Raw genomic sequence first — 23437 nt, 5'->3', positions numbered from 1 at the left:
TATTATGGTTACAACGACTTATACATTCAAGTTGGTACTTGCAATAGGTAAGAGATAACCAAGGGTTACATGCATACATCAACCCATAATTTTATATAATTTTATATATGTTAGAATACACTACCTTTTCTCTCGCAATTATTTAAAACTTAAAGAAGTTAACTTTTCAAAATCAACACAGATTAACAAAAGTAAATTACTTTTTAATAACCATTCTCTAAATTATGTTGATTAAACATGCATTTTTAATATATCGGTCCAGATTAGATTCCTTTTCTTATTATTTTACTCGTAAAAACCAAAATATTGTGTCTACGTTCTTCCACCAAAATTTATACACTTTATTTTCTATTTTTAAAACATTTCATTCAGAAGATAATAATCGTTTTCAGAGATTACAAAATTTAAATGAATCCAAGGCTAAACTCCCAGAAAACGTGGATAAACATATTATAATAATTGGCAATGGTGGTCCACTAATCGTTGGTATGTAGCCCAACCAATAAGGCTTTATTCTGCAGAAGCTCTGAATTTTAGATTTTGCCTCTTTAAATACGCATCTGATTTGTAGCCACAGTTCATCAGAAAAATAATGGCGATTCAATTGCACTTCACACTCATATTCTTTTCTCTGTTTCTGTTTTTGGTGCCCTCTTTCACCTTTCCTTTGCCCCCTATTCTACCCAGATTTCCCTCTTCTACAGTTAGTGCAGAGTTAAAGCAACGCTCTCATTCTGCTCCAAATAACCCATACAAAACAAAGTTCTTCACTCAAATACTCGATCACTTCAATTTCAATCCCCAGAGCAATCACGTTTTTCAACAAAGGTATCTCATCAACGATACCTTTTGGGGTGGTGCCAAAAGCAATGCTCCAATCTTTGTCTACACGGGAAATGAAGGGAACATAGAATGGTTCACTCAGAACACAGGCTTCATGTTCGAAAATGCTCCTTCCTTTCACGCCCTTTTGGTTTTTATTGAGGTAAGCTTTCTTCTTCAGTAAACAAACCCATGGATCTCTAATTCCTTCATCAACCTTTGATCTGTGACGGTTCAAAATCAACTTAATAACATATTCTACTTCGTTATCACAAATTGAACTGCAGCATAGATTCTACGGAAAATCAATACCATTTGGGGGAAACAGGAAGGTTGCATATGCAAACGCTACCACACTCGGGTATTTGAGCTCCACACAGGCATTAGCTGATTATGCCACTCTCATCGTTGATTTGAAGAAGAATTTATCAGCAATTGATTCTCCCGTTGTTGTGTTTGGAGGATCCTATGGAGGAAGTATAATATAAACCTATCTGAGTCTTTGCTTCTATTCTGTTGACTTCAAATTCAACGGTTGAATCCCCAAATTGAGATGAGTCTAAAATCTAAAAATGGGTATTGCTTTGTAGTGTTGGCAGCTTGGTTCAGGATGAAGTATCCACACGTTGCAATTGGAGCTCTAGCATCCTCTGCGCCCATTCTCCATTTCATGGATTTGGTTTCACCAGATATCTTCAACAGCATCATCTCGCAAGATTTCAGAGTTTGATTCTCTTAATCATCTGCAATTAATACACACGTGCAAGTGTGACAGTACCAGTATCTGAATGAAATTTTCCGTTTCATGTGTTACCACAGAGCGAGAGTGAGAATTGTTACAAAGTGTTAAAAGGGTCATGGAAACTAATAGAGCACACGGCCAACAAACCCGGGGGAATGGAACTGTTACAGAAATCATTCAGAATTTGCAAGTGAGAGCATGATTAATGAAAAAGATTTAGTTCCATTATGCATTAATTTGGGTGATTATAGTGTAATATATTTTCTTGTTGATTAGTAAATATACATGTTTTTTCAGAAGCAATGATTTTGGGGCAGGTTCTCTGGAAGGTTGGCTTAGGACGGCGTGGGTTTATACAGCTATGACAGATTATCCCACACCATCCAATTTCCTCAATCCCTTGCCAGCATATCCCATAAAAAAGGTACCAATTTACACTCTTTAAATGCTTTTTTTAAGGAAATTGTTTTTACTTTTCATTGATTTACTTCTATCTGTTTCGTTATTTCGGATGTTATTTCTTTGTTGGTGAAAGAACAAACTTCAAATTCATTGTTAAAGTCGTCAGTCCCAACAAAGTCCTCGTTGCAAATAATTTATTTAAGTTCGTTTGACTAAAGGATCGTCATGTGGATAAAATATTCCAAATAATAATTTTAAAATTGTGACTTTTGTCGCATGTATTTGATCGCGAAGACAATTATTAAATGCATCACACTGTTATAGCTCAAAAAACTTTTCGAAACATGTGGTGGAGTGTCTTTCAAGTTGTGATGACTGTGACAGAATGGAATGTGGAGATTTTAAGTGATAAAAGCACGAATTATTTTATTAGAATAATATTAAATAATATTAATTATTTGTAGGGTTTTTTCATTTATTAGGTTGATTGAAAGGAAAGGGAGAAGGGAAGGGCGATTGAAATTTTCATTTATTATTGATTTGATTTGTTTGTATTTAGATGTGTGAGGCAATAGAAGGGACAGAAAAGGGAAAAAATGATGAATTGGAGAAGTTATATGCAGCAGCGAGTATATACTACAACTATACAGGCACCGCCACGTGTTTCGATCTGGATGATGATTCAGATCCTCACGATCTTGGGGGATGGCAATGGCAGGTAACTTATAATTAAATTTCTTCATTACCAATTTACCATTTATTTTCCAAAATTATACTAATAATAGTTTTCTAGGCCGGGAGTGAAAATAATAATAATAAATAGTTAAATGGATAAAATAGATATATTATATCGAAATAACATATTATATGTATAGTTATAGATATGCTAAATAATGATAGAATCCAAGAAAAACAGGACCACGTGACATCTTCACTAGTTAATTAGTGGTGGTTATTTCAACGTTATTGACTAATATTTGTTTCAACTTTCCATAACCCAGTGGACAAGTTTAATAATATTTTCGGGTTTAACCTATAGTTTTTAATTATTATTTAAATGATTTAAGTGTTAAGTTATTACAGTTAACTTTTTAAGTTAGTTTCTCTCTAGGTGTTTTTTTTTTTCAAAATGTTCGTGAACTAGTATTTTATCAGGTGCACTGGACATAACAAATATATATTTTTATATAATTACATTAATAATAAATAAGATAAAGATAAAGGTTCCTTTTTTATTTTTTACTAATCATGAAAATTACATTTTTGAAAATTATATTTTCTTTTTGCAATTTTATGTCAACTTTGAACGCCCATAAGGTTTTTAAAGGAAAACGAAAACTGTTCTTTTATTTTGTGGACCAACTGGAAGTATCAGTCCAATAACTTTGGACAAAGAAAAAACAATAGTCCAATATCGCCTTTCAGACCAATAATTGGGTCTTTCTTCCTCCACCTCCAAAATTTCTTCTACACTTCCAAACTTTCTTTAAATTCCTAAAAAATTTTTGACCCGCAGACACTACACCCCCAAAATTATGTCGACTCCCGGAAGTTAAAATATATCATCGGAAGTTGACTTTCAAAAATAAAAAATATCACCGAAAGGCAACTTCCGGAAGTCAAAAAACATTACAAAAGTCGACTTCTGTATATAAAAAAAATTATATATTTTATTTTTATTTTATTTTTTAAAACATGTATTCAAAATTATAAAACAAAAAAAATTACTTTAAAAAATAAATAAAATATAAAATATAAATACTAAATAAAAAATTGAAAAATAATTTAAATTCAAATAATAAAATTTTAAATTAAAAAAATGAGAAAAAAAAAATATATACATATATATATATATAGATCCGGAAGTCAGATTTCGTATATATATATATATATATATATATATATATATATATATATATATATATATATATATATATATATATATATATATATATACTTTTATTAATTATTTTAATTTAAATAATTTTTTATTTTATTTTTATTTTTATTTATTTTATTGATATTATTATAATTATTTTATTTATTTTATTGATGTTATTTAATATTTTACTTTAATTTTTTAATTTTGTTTAAAATTTTATATAAATAAAATTTTTAGTCAAAATTTTATTATTTTTTAATTTTAAAATTATATAAAAAAATATATAATTGAAAAAAATTTAAAAATTTGATTAAAATTAAATATATAAATTTTAAACATAATTAAAAAATTCAAATAAAATATAAAATAATACACATAAAATATATAAATAAAATAACTATAATAATATCAATAAAATTAAAAATAAAATTAAAAAATACTTTAAATTAAATAATAAAACTTTAATTAAAAGCAAAAAAAATAATATATATATATATATATATATATATATTTTTTTTTTTTCTTTTTTTTCATTTTTTTTAATTTAAAGTTTTATTATTTGAATTTAAATTATTTTTTAATTTTATTTTTTAATTTTTATTTAGTACTTTTATTACTTATTTTTTTCTATTTTTTAAAGTAATTTTTTTAAAAATTTATATGTTTTCTAATTTTTAATACGTGTTTTAAAAAATAAAATAAAATAAAATATATAATTTTTTTTATATACGGAAGTCGACTTCCGTAATGTTTTTTGACTTTCGGAAGTCGACTTTCGGTGATGATTTTTGATTTCGGGAATTTGACTTCTGGTAATGATTTTGGAGTTTCGGAAGTCGACTTCCGGTGATATATTTTGACTTTCGTAAGTCAACTTCCGGTGATATATTTTGACTTTTGGAAGTCGACTTCCGGTGATATATGTTGATTTCTGGAAGTCGATTTCTGGTGATATATTTTGACTTCCGGAAGTCGTATATTTTGATTTCCGGAAGTCGACATCCGGAAGTATTTTTGGGATGTGATGTCCGTGAGTTTCTTTGAATGGTCAAAAGGTATTTTCGGAATTTAAAAAAATTTTGGAGGTGCAGAAGAAATTCTTGGAGGTGTAGGAAGAAAGACCCCCAATAATTTTAGACCCATTTGCATAGAAGTTGCGCAGGCCCACCCTGTATACTTCTGTCCACGCACTTAGACAATTAAAAATTATATAATAAAAAACCATTTTTAATATATAAGTCGCATTATAATAAAAAAAGATATATAAATTTTATTTTAGATTCATAGTAAATAGTGGAAATGAATTTATTTAAAAAATGATTGGAAATTAATTTATGAATAAAGATAAAAGAAGAAGGCGGATAAAAGACTACATGTAGACTTGACTTGAACATAAAAAATGAGAGTAATTTAAAATAAATTGAGAGATTTTTTTTAACCAATTTACAAGGACAACGTGAGAAAAAACGCATATAATATACATGAAAAGATGTGTTATTGTTTGTTTTGTTAATGCTATGTAGTTTTGTGCATGCAGGCGTGTACAGAGATGATAATGCCAGTAGGTGGAAGCAACAAGCAGAGCATATTCCCAGAATATAAGTGGTCATACGAAGACAGAGCCTCTGCATGCGAATTTTTCTACAACGTTACGCCTAGACCACACTGGATTACCACTGAGTTTGGTGGCCATGTGCGTTTTAACTATAAACTCTTTCTATGATTCCATTTTAGTTTTCTCAACACCACCACATGTTCATCCATTATGTTTTCTGCAGGCTATTCAGACAGTTCTGAAAAGGTCTGCAAGCAACATTATATTCTTCAATGGTTTAAGAGATCCCTGGAGTGGTGGAGGGTATTTCATGCCATCTCTTCTTTTTTAATTACTATGATTTCAATAATGCTAAAACCACACTATCTATTGCAGGGTGTTAAAGAATATATCAAAAACAATAGTTGCTCTTGTTGAAAAAAGAGGTTAGTAAGTATGAAAGTAAAGTATATAATTTGTGTTTTAGTTCCTTTCTTTGAATTTTCCCATTCTCTGTTGTGTTTATTTTTACATTTTGTGAGCAGGAGCTCATCATGTAGACTTAAGGTACTCTACTAAGGAAGATCCAAAGTGGCTTAAAGATGTAAGGATACAGGAGGTAAAGATCATAGCAAGTTGGATCTCCCAATACTATCAAGACCTACACTCCACTAACTAAGTCTTGTTCCCAATTTTTTGGGCATCTTTTGAGTCCCTGCAATTATTGTCAGATGAAACAGATATAATGGATACCCAGAATAACCATAGTAACATATAATAATAAGTGCTTGTTACTCATAAAAACGTTGTTCATTTTTCACAGTAGTTGATTTTTGCATTCTTTGGCCCCCTCATCCTGATGCCTACACTCCATATTATAAGCTTTATTTGATTACAGTATTCTTTGACTCAATCGATTAAAACAAAAACGGTAAAACTAGAAAAAATAATCAAGTGTCCATTTCTTTGTTTCACTATACTGCATATAGTAAAATTGAAAAAAAAAAAAAAGAAGGAAAAAGTAAACGAACGTTAACCCCTGAAGAAAATGACACCATCTTATGGGTGAAGAGAGTGAAATTGAGATGCCTTGGATAAGGTGGTCCTTTCTCATAAAGTATGCTCCAGTTTAATGGTCCTAGCTAGACCTAAAGCTTATGAGGAGAGTTAATGAGGGTCCAAATTAATTACCTAAGACCCCTTCCATTTAGGTAGAGTAATTCAAAGATGAGGTAAATAAGATGTTGAACAGCCACATCCACAGTACTATTACAGATCCCAAAGGTAGCCATAAATATTTTGCTTCAAATGAAAGTGAACAAGAACAACAGTAAAGACCAAACTGGTCCAGGAGCTAGGCTTATTCAGAACAGTAGCTTACACTTCTAACCTGTCTGCCATCTTCACTGCAACTTGTTTACATTGTTTGCAAGCTCAATCTTGAATAATATTGATAAGGAAGTCTAAATTAACATCTCTCAAATATTTGATAAGTAATACGTGATTTCACTTTTCTTAAAAACGTTTTAATAGGTTGAGAATCTATGAATGAGTTAAGTCTAAGGAACAAAACTTGTAAATTTATTATCTTTAGATTGGAGTTAGTGTTAATTTTTTGTGTTCGAGTTGGACTTATATTTTATTGATATTATATCTCTTTAGTAGTATCAAAATCGATGATTTATTTTGGTGATCGACTCAAATGAGTTATTTTATTGAAAATCATCCTGAAATAGTGTCAGGTCAAGATGAATGGATGTATAAAAAGATAATATTTATTATATCAATGTAAAAATACTCATATTTAAAAGAAGAAAGATTGTAGAAAATATATATTGTATAAAAATAAGAAAGTTAAACGGAGTATAAAATAGGCAAAAGAAAAATATCCAAAAACTTACTTTTAAGAGTTTGGATGGTAATAATAGATTGGTTAGGTGTAAGAGGATGATGCATGCATTAGGAATTTAGCATTGGTCTTTAAATGGGAAGTCAAAGTTGATGTTGTTTTGGGGGAAGTAAGAAGCAAGAGGTGTGCGTGTGTGAGGAGAGTAAAATGAAAAGTGAAAAAGGAAGAAGGAAAAGGAGGGTTAGTTAGGGCCTAGAGGACGATTGTATTGGGCCTGCTACATAAGTCAAAATGGTGGTGGAATGGTCCCAAGTCTAGATCCACCCCCTCTACTTCTTCCACAGACCTACACAAATCACGTGGCACGTGCCGTTTACCCGATTCCATCACCACTCTGTGCAACTCCATCTTTTGTTGCAGTTTTCACACCACACAACTGAAGTAGATAAAGAAAATGCTCCTTGCCACCCATAAAAAAGTAAAAAAAGAATAAAGAGGGTTTGACAAATGAGGGAAGGAGAATGCCACTCTGGGCCCACTTTCATTTACACATTCACATTGTGGGCCACAGCCCACCACGCATGCCTTCCCTCACCGTAAGACCAACAAATACCTGACGTGGCATTTTCTGTGCTTTTCCGAACCCACACTCTTTGTATTTCATTCTGTGTGTTTGTTTATATGCGGACCCTTTACTTTCCTGTTTTACTATTTTTGCCTAAACATTTCTTCTCGCTTCTTTTCTTTTTCTTCTTCTGTTTATGTTTAGCTTAGACTAGATATTTTATAATTAATTCTAATTTCACGTTAAAACCCAAAATTTTATGTATAAAACTTAATAAAAATACAATAAATTTTTTAATGAGGGATTCATAGATAATTTTATTTTAATTTTATACTTACTCTTAAACAATGAAATTGAAACTGAATTCCCCTTTTATATGCTGTACTGATTGCATTCAAAATGAGTTCAACTTTCTTAGAGTAACTCGAATAACTACAATTCTAGAGTTTATATATAATGCAAAATTTCGTCATCTGAATTAGCTTAGTTTCTGTGTGTGTACAATCTGTTTGTTTGAATGAGAGTTGTGAGGTTCTTTAATGTTTTCAGAGGTTGCTTCTGCTTCTGATATACTTGTTTGCTTGGAAACTGTTACTGGACTCTTTATTTAATTCATTGAACAGCTAGATTAATTATTATGCAGCATAGTATTATATGTAAGTTGGTTTCTTGGTGAAGCTAGGTATATATATAGCCTGTGTTTTGCATTAGAGTGTAGACCAGTGATTAATTTCATGGTGCCAGATATTCATCCCTTTTGACTTATCACAACCTTATTACAGAAAATAGGACCCCACCTCCACTGTTGTTTGATTCCAGATATTTTAAATTCTAAGGATTCATATATCAATTTAATATTATGCATAAATTTCATATTTTGAGTCTTAGAAAGTGGTTCATTATTCATTTATCGTTTTTCTTCAACTGAGATTTGCTCATAGATAACACCAAAAGCAAATCGGACGAATTGATCCTTAATTGTTGATAACACATGAAAGTTTGTTTTTGTTCTATACTGTAATACTGAGTGATCCTTCGTGTATCCGAAGGAGTTATTGCAACTACACATTAGAAAAGGAAGAGAGAAGAAAAAAAACAAAAAATAGGAGTCGGTGTGGTGTGTGGGGCACAGTGGAAATATATTATGCCGGCATAAAGATGACATCATGCAGCGCAAGATTAGACTTGCATGCTTACAATTGAATGTTGTTGTTGTTGTTTTTTAACCTATGATTAGTTAGTTAATAGTGGTCTTTCTATAACTAAGCCAAATCATATGTTTCAGCCACTCATTGCCACAAATAGATAGAACAAAATATTGCATGATGAAACGCATTCTTGAAACAGGGTGTGTTATTCCTTGGTTCAATGTTCTTAATTATGGCTAATTATCAACCCTATGAATCATCAATTTCCTAAGCATCAGGCCAGCTGCCATTTGGCGTGCTAAACTACACTCTAATCATATCTTTTTTACTTTTTTTTTTCACCATGCCCATATTTATTTCTATATTAGTCATCTTCCCTCTCCAACTAATCAAATTCTACATATATTACAGTAAAACTCAACTTTCTTTTGCAGGAGATATCAATTGTCTGATGACATACATAAAGTAGGTCAGGTTATAATTGAATCGTGGCATAGACTTATGTTACAATTTTAAGTAAAAAGAATTATGTCCTGATTAATGATTATAACTTTTGAGTGGTAAGCCAGCGTTTGATTCTAACACTTTTTATAATAGAAACCCTATCAGTCACTTTGTATGATAGTATATCAGTTAGTTTCACATCACTTAGAGTCAAAAAATTTAAATACATTATTTTTTCTTCAATTATCTAAGACGTCTTTTAAAGACAAAATTATGAAGTACAAAATGGACAATACCTCAAATATATCTAATCATATTATTTTACAGATTTAGAGATAGGAAGAAAGGGTATATATAAAAGTCAAGCGAATTAAGTATAGACTTAAGGACCCCAATATCATGAAGGAACAAATACAGAAAAAATATATTGCATGAGGGAAAGTTAGTGAATTATGGCATGGAGTCACTGGAGTTTGACTTGATTATACATACCTTTGAGCAACCTTTTTTGCCAATACTATATGCAATGGTTTTGTTGGAGTTAGAGGGTCACACACTCAATATATAATTGATGCATATGAGATCCTTGTACTATTTGGAACTTTAATATAGCCACATGCAAACATATTACTATATTTATAATGATTAATGTGATAACTTCCAAGTGAGGTGCACTCCGATTGGCCCACTTTAATTAAACCTTTACCTACTGGCGTTTTACCATATTCTACACACATTTTTCATCAATTAATCTGCACTTGTCTAACGGATATGCATGTGTGTTAGCAAAATTAGTGTCAATTCAAACTACTAATAAACAATAAATTGAATGCTAATAAAGTTGTTGACAAGTGTGCTAATTATTCTGCCATAATCAAGCACAAGGTGGGTTTATACACACTTGAGTAATTCTTTATTAATCTCTCTGTACGATAAACTCAAAGCGTAGGATGCGTATCAAGATAATAGATTGCGTACATTGTTCTTGGCCTTTTCTTCACAAGTTGCTTTCGGAATTTATAACTGCTACAATGAACTAAGTATTGCAATCTGGAACACTATCTCTCTCTCTCTGATGATCTATTGCATGAGACAAAATATTTAGTTAAACCAATCATACCATCTCTTTCACCAAACCTTTCTCACTTTCTTTTGTTTACCCAAAAACTAACAAATTTAAACAACACAAAATTCAGCCTTTTTATACATATTCTGATTCGAACCAAGTTCTTCCGCGACAATCATCATTAGATAATAACTATTGAGTTTCGTTTCTGAACTATTGTCCACTTTAGAACAGGGTGAAATCCATCATTGTTTTATACTTAAAAGACATATTAGAAGGTGAAAAGAGTTTAACCTCAATTTTAACTTACATGAGACTTATTAAATGTATCGAAAATATATATATATATATATATATATATATATATATATATATATATATATATATATATATAAATGTTGTTTAGCTTCTCCCCTCATTCATTGCTAAATCAAAGACAAAGACTTTAACTACTCACCACCTGAATTATTTATTATGAAATACTGTCATAAAAGCATGACAGTTTTCTTTTTCTTTTTGCTGTAATTTATATATAGTTCTGTTAATTAATACGTCAATGTATATATTTTATCTCTTTTGTTTTCCATGTGCCTGTTCCTACCCCACTTTCCTTAAAAATCTCGTGGGGGTGTCTTCTGTATCACAGTTTCCCCTGAAATTAACTATTGAAATTTATATATATAAAAAAGAAAAAACTATTGACATGTTTTGCAGAGTCATATACTACACACCACATTAACAAGGCAGATTCTCACCAAGCCCAGATTCATAATTTCTTCATGGTCAATGATTCCAGCAATTAGCCGACCAACATCTTTGGGATCGTTTTATTTATACAAAATGATTCTAAGAATTATATATCATGCTTTTATCTTTTCATTCTCTTTATTTATTTATTTTTTGTAAAAATTGAAGAAATAATATTTTTGAGAAAACATTAAAATTTGTTATTTACTTCGATGTAAGCATGTATCATCATTTACAGGACCCGCAATTTTGATGGTCCCTTCTGTGAATTAATTGCACTCGCCAAGCATTTCTGGTTTATGGGACCGTCGCATCCAAGGTTTCGTGACATGACAGTGAGCATTAACAAGTGTGCATTATTTTCTGATAGAATAAAGCCTCATTCACATCTAATCAGGTTAACGTAAAAAAAAAAATAATAATAAAAAATCCATAATCAACCAAAACTCAACACTGGCCATAGATATTTCCCTGATGACGCCAACAGCATTATTTAATTTGAAAACTGAAATATAATAAAAAAGAAAAAGAACACTCAACAACTTTTTTTATCATAGGTGTGTCCCCAACATATTTCTATACACTTAAACTAAACAAATGAGTTAAACCTTGTAGGGCAAAAAAGGGTGTCTGAATCTACCTGGAAACTGAGGTGGGTTTTGTCTTCAACTCATAGAAAAGACATAATCTAAGTAAAGAAATTATTATATATACAAGTATATATGTATAAAAAAAATAAAGATGAGTAGACAGCAATAGGACCATATAATAAGTAGAGAGAGAGAGAGTGTGTGTGATTATGTGTAGCAGAGACATGCGAGGTGGGGATTGAAACACGAATATGATGCAGGATTTGTGTGTTCTCTAATTGCTAACTGAAAAGAAAAGAAGAGAAGAGGAGAAAGTTTATCTGTGGAAATAAAATTTTACTCTTCCCATGCCTTTGTTTGTTTGTGCTGTTTTCTTCTCTTCCCTGTCTCCATGACGCATTCAATTTGATGCATAGCTTCCTTAATTTGAAAACCAGGAATGGCCAAACACCAATAATGAAGTCATGCACGTGACACAACACTATTCTTTCATTATCTTCACCATAATACATTTTCAGAAGACTTCAAATGAATCAGACCTATGTTCATTTACATTCATATGCATGCCCATCATTCAGATTCAACACACAACTTGTGGAGAAGAGGACGTACGTGGACCACTCTACGTTAGTTTTTCCCTCCACACTATTTTCTCCATTACTAAATGCTTACTTTCCAGTAAGTAATAAACATTACAAAAATATATTTTATATCACCAAAAACAACACATTTAATAGTAGAGTTAAAGTGGGATTGGATAGGGTTGAGAATGAAAGAAAGAAAGAAATTATGATGAGTGAGTGAGTGAGTGAGTGGTGAGGGTTGGGAGAGAAAGGGTCCCATCACTTGATTTGTAAGCCAAATTACTAACATGGGATGTCCCTAATTACACCAAATTATTCACCTGTACTCTGCAATCTCTCTCTCATCCTCACAAACATACATGTTCGGTCCAATTCAGTAATTATTTCATTTTAAAAATCTCACCGTGTCTCACTTAGAACACATACAATACAACTCTGCGATCTCATCACACACACACACACACTTTCATTATCATTCCGTTTAGCACAAAAAAGCAACCATCCTAATAATACTACCAGGTTCACACGGAAACAAATAAAAATAAAAAACGTTAATTTAAAAAGAAACCGAAAAACAGCATCGAAATTCGAAACAACCCAAAAAAAGACTTTGTCTTTTTATTATTTTTCTTCTTCTTCATATAGTAACGCACTTGGCACATTACATAACCTTAAAGTACTCTCGTACTCGGTCTCTCTCTCTCTCTCTCTCTCTCTCTTTCTCAAACACACACACACTCTCTCTCTCTCTCTCTCTCTCTCATTGTCATATCTTTGCTAGGTCCATCAAACAGGCAGTGATTCCCCCAGCTTCCACATCAAATGAACCCATAATCATTATCATCATCACACGCCCCTTCTCTTATCTTCTCTTCTTCTTCCTTCTTTCTCTCTCTCTTTACAGAACCTTTCAATGTCGATAAACCACTACTCACCAGAAGCCAGACTATACTGTACCGAGCAACAACAGGCGGCCACGTGGCTGGGAAACTCTCACACCCCTCGTTTCAACCTGAACGACAACCAGGAGGAGGTGGAGGAGGAGGAAGAGGAGGTGATGGAGAAGGGTGGTGGTGAGGCGGCGGCGGAAGAGGAGGAGAAGGAAGCGATGTTCGAGAAGCCGTTGACGCCAAGCGACGTGGGGAAGCTGAACCGGTTGGTGATCCCGAAACAGCACGCGGAGAAGCACTTCCCGCTGGAGTCGTCGTCGTCGTCGTCGTGCGGTGACAGCGCGAAGGGCGTGTTACTGAGTTTCGAGGACGAGTCCGGGAAGTGCTGGCGTTTCCGTTACTCTTATTGGAACAGTAGCCAGAGTTACGTTTTGACCAAAGGATGGAGCCGTTACGTCAAGGACAAACGGCTCCACGCTGGCGACGTCGTTTTCTTCCACAGACACCGCACCCATCCTCAACGCTTCTTCATCACCTCCACCCGCCGCCAACCCAACCCCCCCGCTCACGTTACCACCACCGCCACACCCTCCTTCTACTCTGCGCACCCTTATCCTGCGCATCACCTCCCTTTCCCATACCAACCTCACTCCCTTCATGCACCTCCAGGTACGTTATCTTCTGTATGTTTATTTATTACACACTATTTCGTTTACTTTTGGATTCCAATTAAAAATAATGGAGTGGTAGAAGTAACAAACAAACACTGTTGATTCATTGATTGGAAGAAATGTGGGTTAGGAATTAAGTGAGATTGCGTGGAGAAGAGGGTGTGTGGGAGTGCAACGTATGCCGCGTGAGGAGCACGCTCGGGTTGTGGTTGAAGTAAAGGTGGTGAAAAATATAGGAATGAGATTTTTAACATAGGAAGATGTTTTTGTTGGGTTGGTGGGGCGGAATTTGAATATGGTATTGTAGTATATGGTTAAAAGAATTGATTGGAACATGAAATGTGTATGATTAAAGCGCGGGCATTTGCACGTGTTGTAATGTTTTTTACTTACAGGTGGAGGGTCCCAAGGACAGAACCAAACGACACCGGGAGGGAACAGTTCAGGTGGCAGGGTGCTGAGGCTGTTTGGGGTGAACATGGAATGCCAACCTGATAAGGATTCCCAATGCTCTTACACTCTCTCTTCAACAACAACAACAACAACAACACTTTCTCACCACCACCACTTACACCCTCAAACCTCTTTTTCTTCTTCTTCTTCTTCTTCTTCCTCAAACCCTCACCATCACATGCTACGTCAACAACCGTAATACAATTACAATCTATGTATTAGATCTTAGATATTAGATTCTCTCTCTTCCCTTCCCAGCTTCAGGGTTAAGGTGTGCCCTTAATTAGTTTTACATTAACATCAACCCCTCTTTATTATAAGTATATTTAGGTTGACGTTCAAGATTATAGACGATCTTTCTTGTCTTGAATTAGGGAGATGCATGCAAATGGAAATGCCTTTTTATTCGTTTTACCGGATCTTCATGTTCCCTCTCACTCCAGCATATTTATTTTATTATAAACCAAGCTGTGAATGCCAGATGGATCGTCGGACATCTTTTCCATCAACTTTGCCTCTTACTATTATATATACAATATACATTCGCAGACTTCAAATGTCACCAAATTAAAGTTTTTTTTTTCTAATTTTTACAATAATGGCCTCATAAATTCATGTTAATTTGACCTTTTATTGATTGACAGTGCCAGATTCTTACACTGACGATGCATAAAAGTTACACCCGTAATATAATATTAAAAAGGCCCAAGGGGAAAGCTCTACATATTTTATTATAAACCAGAACTAAATATAACTTGAATTGAGTAGACTTAATTTGAGTCATGTGAGGTTTGATGAAGTCAAGATTGTCTTCGTTCATTTAATTGATTCAGCATCTTGGATTAATACGAATGGAAAACTACTGTTGGTTTCCTTTTACCCCGACAGAGCTAGCTTCATTCTCTATTTAATTGGAAACACAGTTCTCTCTCTACTATTAAGTGGTGGAGGCCAACGAGTGCAAATAGATTAACCGTGGACGACAGTTTATTGGGTATAATCACATTTGTTTTTTGGCCCACTTTGTTTGATGTGTATTTGGTGGTGTGGTCTACCAACCATTAGCCATACAATTGGAAGTTCGAAGCATGGGAAGAACGGATTATAATTAAATCTCTGCGAAAGAAAACCTTTTAATTACGTTTCATCATTAAACATAACGAATGCCGTGGATTGTCTTTCCGACATATATATGTTTGAGAAGTTGATCCAAAACTCTCTTCTTCAAGCAAACTCGATAAATCTGCGACACATGGAAGTCAACCAACCATGTTAGCTTTTCCATTGTGACAAAGCTGTTCTAATCAATTAGTGTCTCTTCGAGTCACACTGGAGTAGTTTATCCCACTGCACAATCCTGAATTTATGGGATTACCTGCTTCGCACATATTTTGGTATCCGGAAAAAAATGTTCTGTTGATTCTTTAAACAATTTTATTCATAACTTTTCACGTACAGAAAGTTTCTACCAAAACCTTGATACCTCCTTTTTAATGGCACTAATCTAACCATTAAAAATGTATTAATTGAGTCGCTAACTTCGGAGTCCTCAGGAGAAACAGTCGAAATATATTATATACACTTTACACAAGCATACACTCAATACGTGCAGGAAAAATAAAACATGCACATGATAATGAAAATCACCGATAAATGTTTTGAATCTACTAAATTTTTTTACATAAACTGATCAATACCTTTCTTTTCCTTACATTCCTCTTTTTTTTCTTCATAAAATCAATGGCACGTCTTACTTTTTATGGGGTATGTGTCATAACTATTTAAATGTTTTCAGCTGCAGTGGAAAAAAAAGTAGGAATTAACATAATGTGTCGATGCGTGATTGCAACAGGATGTCAACCAGAAGAGAAATCACCAAGGACAACGATAGGTGGATGCGACATCTCATAATTGATAAAATTAACCCACTTGTCAGGTTCCCCTCAAACCCTGCCTAAAAGGGAAAGGGAAAGGGAAATGAAGAGGGGAGGAGCAGAAAGAAAAATGATAGAAAAACTAGAAGGGAGAAAAAGAAACGAATCCCTGATTTTCTTACCAAACTTTCACACCAGAAGAGTAGCAATGAGTAAACCCGAAGGTGGAGAGTAGTGATGGGAAAAGAAAAGAGACTGCAGCCAGAGGGCAGATTCAGAAGGTAAGGTATGGAGAGGTTTTGATGGGCCCACTGAGAGAGCTGGGTGACGTCATCCCAGTGCTAAATGGAGAATTTTAGGTCATTGGAAATCAGAAATGAGGAATCAATCTGCTACTGTTGGGATTCTGCCTCAAGATTTTCACAAGGGCTCATCATAATATACGTGGGAGGTAAGGTATGGTGTCACAGATGGTGTGCTGCAATTTGGCATTGGTGGGTATGATGGGTGGGTGGGTGGACTTGACTTGACTTGATAGATAACACAGCCACTCCTCTAATTAAGCAACACAAAACCACATGCTATATGCTTCCACCTCTTAGTGGTGGTGGTACTCACATCTCAACTCGGCGTATATTATATGGATCCCGCTATCTTAGAACTAAGCATGTTGGTAAAATAAGTAATCTCAAACATACAAGAAAACCCCTCATCCCACAAGGTGTGTAATTTCAACCATACATAACAAATTATGACTGTATCATCAACAACTAATATTACTTATTTTAGAAAATCCATATCCATGTTATGTGTGCAGATATAGATTAGCTGCTAGAGCCTACAGGAATGATCATCATTCCAAGGGATATTTCAAATTTTGTTTCCATGCAAATTTTCAGGTAGAAATATCTGATGATGCATTTATTTGGGGAAGCTGAAGACAAATAAATTTGGGCACGTCAACAGACCATGGTCCCCCCCACCCCCACCCCCGGTTGTGGCCAGACCTGTTTTTTATGGTCTGTTGTGTGCAGATGTAAGTTTTTGCAAACTATAAACAACACGCAATGAAATAAAAAGGGAAGAGAAAAACGTTCACAACGTAACTAGGGTAAAATGTTTAAACAAACATGGGAAAATGGAGAATATAGACCATGAACTAAAAGGGAGACAAGGATATCCTTAACGAGCAAGCAAGTAAAAAACAGGATGTCACTCGGGCAATGCAGTACGGCTCAATTGAATGCTGTTTATATCAGCTATAAATTCTTAATTGTGTAATTCACAACTTACAAATACCTTCTAAAGCCTAGTTCAACGCTATCGACGCATGGCAAACTCAGGTTTTCTTTGTTGGCTTATTAACTGATTATTGGGTAAGGCACAATGAGTGAAATAGTTTTGGTTCACTGGAGTTGACTGATTTCCACCACTAAACCTCTTTCTTCAAGTTTATAGCTTTTCCGCACCTACACGCCATTTCTAATGTTTTTTTATTCATTAAGGTGACGTGGATCCAAGGTGAAAAAAATTCCAAACTTCTGGTACAACAGAGGTATTTTCAGGTGAAGAAAGACAGTTTCACTGACTGAAGTTTTAGCTGTCGTACAATTAACTGCCTGTATAGACGACGAGCAGGTGCTGAGGAAACGAGAATGTGACTCCTCAGTGAAATGCTTTTATTCAATGATCCAGCACACTTAATTACCAAAACTCGAGTACAAGTCCCTGCCCTTGGATCTTACCGAGGAAGAAGCAACAGAATAATCAAATTTTTTGAGAACCTAGGGGAAGAGAGAAGAGCATGAACTGATCACTGTGCCTAAACAGTGGCTTCAACAAAGCTTTTAGCGTTCAATCAATACGATTGATACGAGTTCCATCCAAGTTAATGCAAAATAATTGTGCTAAAGAACGACAGGAGTGCAGAATACCTTTAAGAGTAATCAAATAGTGTGTCATGCGATTATCAGGGGCCCATAATGATTTACACAAGAGACCCATTGAACTCCTGCAAGAGAAGGCGTCCAATCTCTTTCTCAGTGGCTCACACTGGCTCTGCAAGTGGGAGGGTCCTCGGATCGTGGTGTTTATCATTGGCCTACACATAATGGCCTATCAAAGAAATGAAAGGCTTTGACCTGCAGGAGTGATACAGTTATGCATAGATAGTAATACAGTACAGATGACATTAAAGAGAAAAATAAGAGAGCAATACTATATGAGTGTGTATCTTTTATGCCACATCACTTGGCATTACTTTGAGAGGTGGATGAATCTCACACTGTACCTCCTTTAGGTGAGCTCTAGAATAAAGAACACAAACGAGAACTCTATTTCTTGAAGAATAAAGCACGTCTTCATATTAGCATCAACGCCAACTAAATCTCCCTTTGCATCTCGGTAACCTAAACCTCACGTTTCAGCATATGAACTACCAGAAACAAAATTAAACAGATTAATCACAAAAGCAATGCTCTTTCCTGCATCCATTCACATGGAAAGCCCATCAAGCTCATCCTGACTAATTGATTCTCACTGCAGAATAGTAAAGCTAAAATTTATGAAAATCTTGCAGATCATGCTCTTTAATGTTATAGTAATAGTGATTCAAAACTTGTGATATAAAAGATTCCCCGCAAACTATGACCATGAGGGAAGACTGAAAATACAATCCCTACCCATAACGTTAGGCATACAACTCTTACCTGAAATAGTAAGAACTATTCCTCCATAATTCAGACCAAGACTGTAGATGCAATCTTCATAAAGAAATAGACCTATATACCAGGCTTATCACCCAAAAGATGGAATCAATAATATTTTGTGGGGACCTAATTTTATGTCTCGTCTCTCATTATGCAAGTCTTTTCAGTCATCTCATTCTCCACAACGAAGCCAAAACTATTCAACCTGGCATCTCATGGCCCAAATTGTCTGCCACATACATATTTCTAAATAAAAAATGACAAACCGAGGTAGAAGCGCTAGCTCAAGCTTCAGCTGATAATTCAGCCCACCTGCATAGCCAGCAGTATCGTAGAATGCCAAAGTAATTCTACCTAGGAAGAATGATAAAAAGATCTCCAGTAAACAGTATTAGACAAAGATCCGTACAACCCAACCCAGAATCAATCATATATGAAGATTTCTTTATACCATCTATTAGCAGGTGAATTTACGTATCTCGAAGTGAATAAAACAAACATGCAATAGTGACCTTGAAATGTGTTAAATGCATACAGTGATTGTATTCAATGCATCCATAAGCAGGAATGGGAGGATCAAATTAAAGGACTCGCCACCACCCCATCCATACTTAAAATCTTTCACATAATAGGATCAAGCACGGAAAGAAAGAAAGCATAACTTGATGCGATTACTTGAATAGTAAATTGAAACCATAACTTCATGTGTATCTTTAGGGGCGCACATATAAATGATAATAGATAATACATCATTAACTATAGCTAGCTGTTAAAGATACCTTTGGAGAGCAAATATACCTTTAACATCACTAGTAAGCACCTAAAATCAAAAATCTCAACAAAATTTGCAAAAACAAAATTCAGAACTACTACATCCATTTTGGAATATTCAACTCTTTATGTTTAGTCAAATGTACATTAAAACCATTTAATCAAGAGGACTGGCACTAATTTCTGTCAAACTTCATGCCATAGTCCAAACTACTGGTGGATCTATCAGAAAAGAAGCATCACCCTTCCTACAAGAAAGTTCAAGTTGGTTTTTTGGGGGGTAGATCAGCATCTTCTTGCGTTTTGGAATCTTCCTTCTTCTCCATCACTTGCTGAACACCCTCTTGGTACCCTTCTATGAAACTTTTAAGAGCATCTCTGTATGCAGATGCTCTGGTCATGTACACACGCTGCAAAGCAGGTCTGAGGGTCTCCATCCCCCCTCTAGCAGCTACAGCTGTAATTTTCCACGTGCTTGGTCAAAATAATGAAAAATTACCTTCAAAAACTCATTATTCAAAGCAATGGAGGGAAAATTTGACTAGAAAAAAATGGTAGGAAAACTTAAACCAAAAAAGAAAGGAGAGGGAGGTTATAGCATAAAACTCTGAAAACAGAGGTTTAGAACAGAAAATATAGCAGGGACAAAGAGTTCAACTCAATTTGGGTTGCACTCTAGTTGGTGAAAACCTTCGATTAATTGTACGAGTTAATCATAAGTTTTTTTTTTTTTTGCCGCAAGCACTGCTGAATTGATATTCAGCAGCATCCTCGTTGCTTTCTCTTGATGTAAACCATTAATACACTATAGTTTGATTAAGTAGTTCACATAACTAAATGAACACACGGTATTTTTTATCAGTAGGAATTGAAAACATATGAGGGAGTTTACAACAATTCAAGCTTGCTCAATTGAGTTAGATACACCAAAAGAGTATAGGTACCCAGAATAACTAATGTTCAATAAATCCACAGCAATAAGAACCGTTGTACATCAATCGTAACAATCCTAATTTTGACATCAATTCCAACAAGCATACTGATTTTAAACTAGAGAAAAGATGGTACCGAGATCCTCAAGTGTTGAGGGTTCTTTTCCTTTAGCTGTTCTCTTTTCATCATCTGTTTCAGCAGTCATGTCATCCTTCTTATAATCATCAGGCCGAAGGTCAGGACCAATGTCACGAACCCAGCTTGCGGCATAAAGCCTGGAAGCTCTCTTCAAAACCTGGACATTGAATGTATCAGTACAATCTAAATTACTAACTCAGGCAATTAACTAATCCACAAACAACATGAACAATAAAACCCAAAACCATGTATGTCAACCACAATAAGCTATTTCTGATTGAGTTAAGGGGTAAAAATTAGAAGGAAAGTAAACCCTAAACCCATACCCAGATACGCTCATCCCTGGTCAATTTGCGACGCTTTTTCATGTGAGGAGGGTCCGGCAATGAAGAGGGGAAAGCGATTTCTTTGAGATCATAGCGTATGTAGTCATAAATTTTCCTGCACACAACCCTCACTTTCATTTGAACCACCAAACTGTCAATACAGTTGGAGATGGAGCAACTATTAACTAGATTGTAACTGTAACTGCAGAGAGCAAAATATGGACTTCCAATTAGTTCACCCAAAAAAAAACTAAATCAAGTTAAAATTTAAAGGTTTAATTAAATTTAGCAGGGGTGGCAACGGCCCGTTTTGGCCAACCCAATTTTGGCTCGCATAAAACGGACCGGCCAGGGCCGGACTGACCCGGTAAGTGAAAACGGGTTGAAACTTACAACCCGACCCATAAGAGGGTCGGTTGACGGGCTGACGGGATAGCCACCAGCTTTAATTTTTCATTTTATTATTGGAGGCCCAATTCAGAACATCTAACATTAGGACTTATATAGACATAAAAACGATCATACCCTCTCGGTATTTCACATCTCTCTAACATTTTATCAAAAAGAAAGTTTGATACACGAAAACGTGGTCAGTTATGAAAAGTGTGACTGCCACGTGACCATAAATGGTTGAAGAGAGTTAGTAAAAACATGTCAAAGGGGAAGAAAAAGTAATTAACATATGTAAGAGAAAAATGTGATGAGACAAATGTAGGGATGTCAAAACGGGACAGTCCGGCCCATTTTGACCCGACCCGATTTTGGCCTGATTTATACAGGTCGGGCCGGGCTGACCCGTAAGGGTGAAACGGGTTACACTTTTGAACCCGGCCCGCGGACTGGTGGGCTGACGGGCTGACCCACGGGCTTTTTTCCATATGTTACATTTTCAGTCCAAAATCAGATTTCAACAAAATTATCACAACAAAAACAACCCTGCAATATATAATATAACTGATCACAAAACAAACAACCCTACAATATATATAAATGACATTTTGCTCTCTGCAAGTCATCAAGACACTACTGCAACATCAATAACAAGTCTGAATTAGAGTACTTTAGGCATGGAGCATAACCAAAGTGCAAGCAAGTACATAAAAAAAAAAAACAGAAGCATTAATTATGGATGAGAGGTCGTATAATTTGTTTGGCAACATGTGCTGCAGAAGCATCTAAACCCTCCAAATCAATAGGAGCATCTTCTGAAATCTCCCCATCATCAAACCCCGGTAGAGATGCCTCAAACAAATTAGAGTACTCTTGACAGTTAAAAAGGAGGTTGCAATATAGTTCTACATCAAATATACTTGTATAAGCAAATTTCAGTTTAAGTTAATGCCAAACAACTCAATCCCAGCTTTGCAAACACGGCACATACAACTTTGCAACTTGGTACTTTCTATCATATAATTCAATCATTAATGAAGAACATAATTTTGTCTCAAGGATGATAGAATAATATGAAACAGTAGCAGTATTTATTTGATCACAGTGCAACGATGAAATACATGTTCTCCACATATCTCCAACATGATTACAGATAAACAGACAAACAAAGAAAACAACCACAGCTATCAGCCTATCACACAGTCAGATAAAAAATAGTAACACTAGAAAAACAAGAAAAAAAGAAATGAACATCACCACCACACGAAAACGGCAGCAACTACCAAATTGAAATTGGGGAAAAATTTAACCAACAACAGCACGACAATTATGATTCACAGAATGGGTCCAATCCAAACAAGGGCAAATCGCAGCAACAACAACCACACATACACCATAACTTCCAATTACAGGAAACCAATTTTAGGGTTACGAAAATCATAAATTTAGGTTACAAATCGAAAGAAAAGGGAACCAGAACGCAAATTACAAACAAACCTGTGTTCGTGGTGGTCGTGGCGGTCGGAATCGTCCGTCAATCGCAGTCCGATGGTGGCGCTGCGTTCTCTCGTTGCTGCCCCTGCCAGCGACGTGGTGGATGTCACGGTGGAGGAGAAAGGAGACGCCGTGAATGGCCTGCACTCTGCCTTCCTGTTTCTTGGCCAGCGACGTGGGTGTAAAAAGAAAAGAAAGGGAGTGAATGTGATAAGATTCGATGGGCTGATAACCTATTTTAAAAAGAGAAGTATAAAAACACATGGGTTTTCTTCCTGCACTTCCTATTTTTCTTTCTACACCTCTGAACTTTTCTAAATTCCAACGATGAGGAGAGAAATAAGGAGAGAGATTATTTATACTTTTAAGAGTAATTATAATCACACATCTTTAATATCTCTCATGGTATTTTTT

The 23437-nt window shown here is 34.8% G+C and overlaps 3 protein-coding genes and 1 long non-coding RNA gene across 5 annotated transcripts; 2 read left to right on the top strand and 2 right to left on the bottom strand.

Moving 5' to 3' along the window:
• The first annotated feature begins 518 nt into the window (after positions 1-518).
• LOC114190952 (uncharacterized) lies at positions 519-6236 on the top strand. Its single transcript, XM_085673767.1, has 10 exons — positions 519-985; positions 1110-1299; positions 1413-1546; positions 1642-1754; positions 1862-1988; positions 2526-2684; positions 5386-5541; positions 5627-5706; positions 5779-5828; positions 5928-6236. The coding sequence occupies exons 1-10, from the start codon at positions 593-595 to the stop codon at positions 6059-6061; spliced, it is 1536 nt and encodes a 511-aa protein (XP_085529893.1). The 5' UTR covers positions 519-592; the 3' UTR covers positions 6062-6236.
• A 6821-nt stretch (positions 6237-13057) lies between these two features.
• On the top strand, positions 13058-14808 carry LOC114179199 (B3 domain-containing protein At2g36080-like). The gene is made up of 2 exons (XM_028065451.2): positions 13058-13934; positions 14332-14808. Exons 1-2 carry the CDS (start codon positions 13289-13291, stop codon positions 14586-14588), a joined length of 903 nt encoding a protein of 300 aa, XP_027921252.2. The 5' UTR covers positions 13058-13288; the 3' UTR covers positions 14589-14808.
• Positions 14809-17902: 3094 nt separating this feature from the next.
• Positions 17903-18959, bottom strand: LOC146888994 (uncharacterized). Its single transcript, XR_014995310.1, has 2 exons — positions 18554-18959; positions 17903-18404 (listed from the first exon to the last, which is right to left on the bottom strand). It is a non-coding gene; the product is annotated as an uncharacterized LOC146888994 (long non-coding RNA).
• Positions 18960-19618: 659 nt separating this feature from the next.
• On the bottom strand, positions 19619-23217 carry EMB2735 (embryo defective 2735). 2 transcript variants are annotated; one of them, XM_085673759.1, is made up of 3 exons: positions 23027-23217; positions 20811-20970; positions 19619-20199 (listed from the first exon to the last, which is right to left on the bottom strand). In XM_085673759.1, the coding sequence occupies exons 2-3, from the start codon at positions 20878-20880 to the stop codon at positions 20003-20005; spliced, it is 267 nt and encodes an 88-aa protein (XP_085529885.1). In that variant the 5' UTR covers positions 20881-20970; positions 23027-23217; the 3' UTR covers positions 19619-20002. The 2 variants fall into 2 exon arrangements, with proteins under 2 accessions (XP_085529885.1, XP_085529888.1); XM_085673762.1 differs by lacking the exon at positions 23027-23217 and adding an exon at positions 21140-21341.
• Positions 23218-23437: the final 220 nt, after the last annotated feature.

This window comes from Vigna unguiculata, chromosome 1, assembly GCF_037176805.1.
Source record: "Vigna unguiculata cultivar grain cowpea cultivar isolate G323 ecotype 2 chromosome 1, ASM3717680v1, whole genome shotgun sequence".
NCBI classification, from domain to species: Eukaryota; Viridiplantae; Streptophyta; class Magnoliopsida; order Fabales; family Fabaceae; genus Vigna; species Vigna unguiculata.
This window is presented reverse-complemented; position numbering and strand designations above follow the sequence as displayed.

What these genes read in the sequence shown, in the direction of transcription:
- EMB2735 (XM_085673762.1), bottom strand. Translation starts at nt 21,277, where the DNA reads ATGAAAGTGAGGGTTGTGTGCAGGAAAATTTATGACTACATACGCTAT. An exon ending in CCAGGGATGAGCGTATCTGG is followed by an intron (nt 20,971 to 21,139) that starts GTATGGGTTTAG and finishes TTCAATGTCCAG; the next exon opens with GTTTTGAAGAGAGCTTCCAG. An exon ending in CTCAACACTTGAGGATCTCG is followed by an intron (nt 20,200 to 20,810) that starts GTACCATCTTTT and finishes GGAAAATTACAG; the next exon opens with CTGTAGCTGCTAGAGGGGGG.
- LOC114179199 (XM_028065451.2), top strand. Translation starts at nt 13,289, where the DNA reads ATGTCGATAAACCACTACTCACCAGAAGCCAGACTATACTGTACCGAG. An exon ending in CTCCCTTCATGCACCTCCAG is followed by an intron (nt 13,935 to 14,331) that starts GTACGTTATCTT and finishes TTTTACTTACAG; the next exon opens with GTGGAGGGTCCCAAGGACAG.
- LOC114190952 (XM_085673767.1), top strand. Translation starts at nt 593, where the DNA reads ATGGCGATTCAATTGCACTTCACACTCATATTCTTTTCTCTGTTTCTG. An exon ending in CCCTTTTGGTTTTTATTGAG is followed by an intron (nt 986 to 1,109) that starts GTAAGCTTTCTT and finishes ATTGAACTGCAG; the next exon opens with CATAGATTCTACGGAAAATC. An exon ending in TCATCTCGCAAGATTTCAGA is followed by an intron (nt 1,547 to 1,641) that starts GTTTGATTCTCT and finishes GTGTTACCACAG; the next exon opens with AGCGAGAGTGAGAATTGTTA.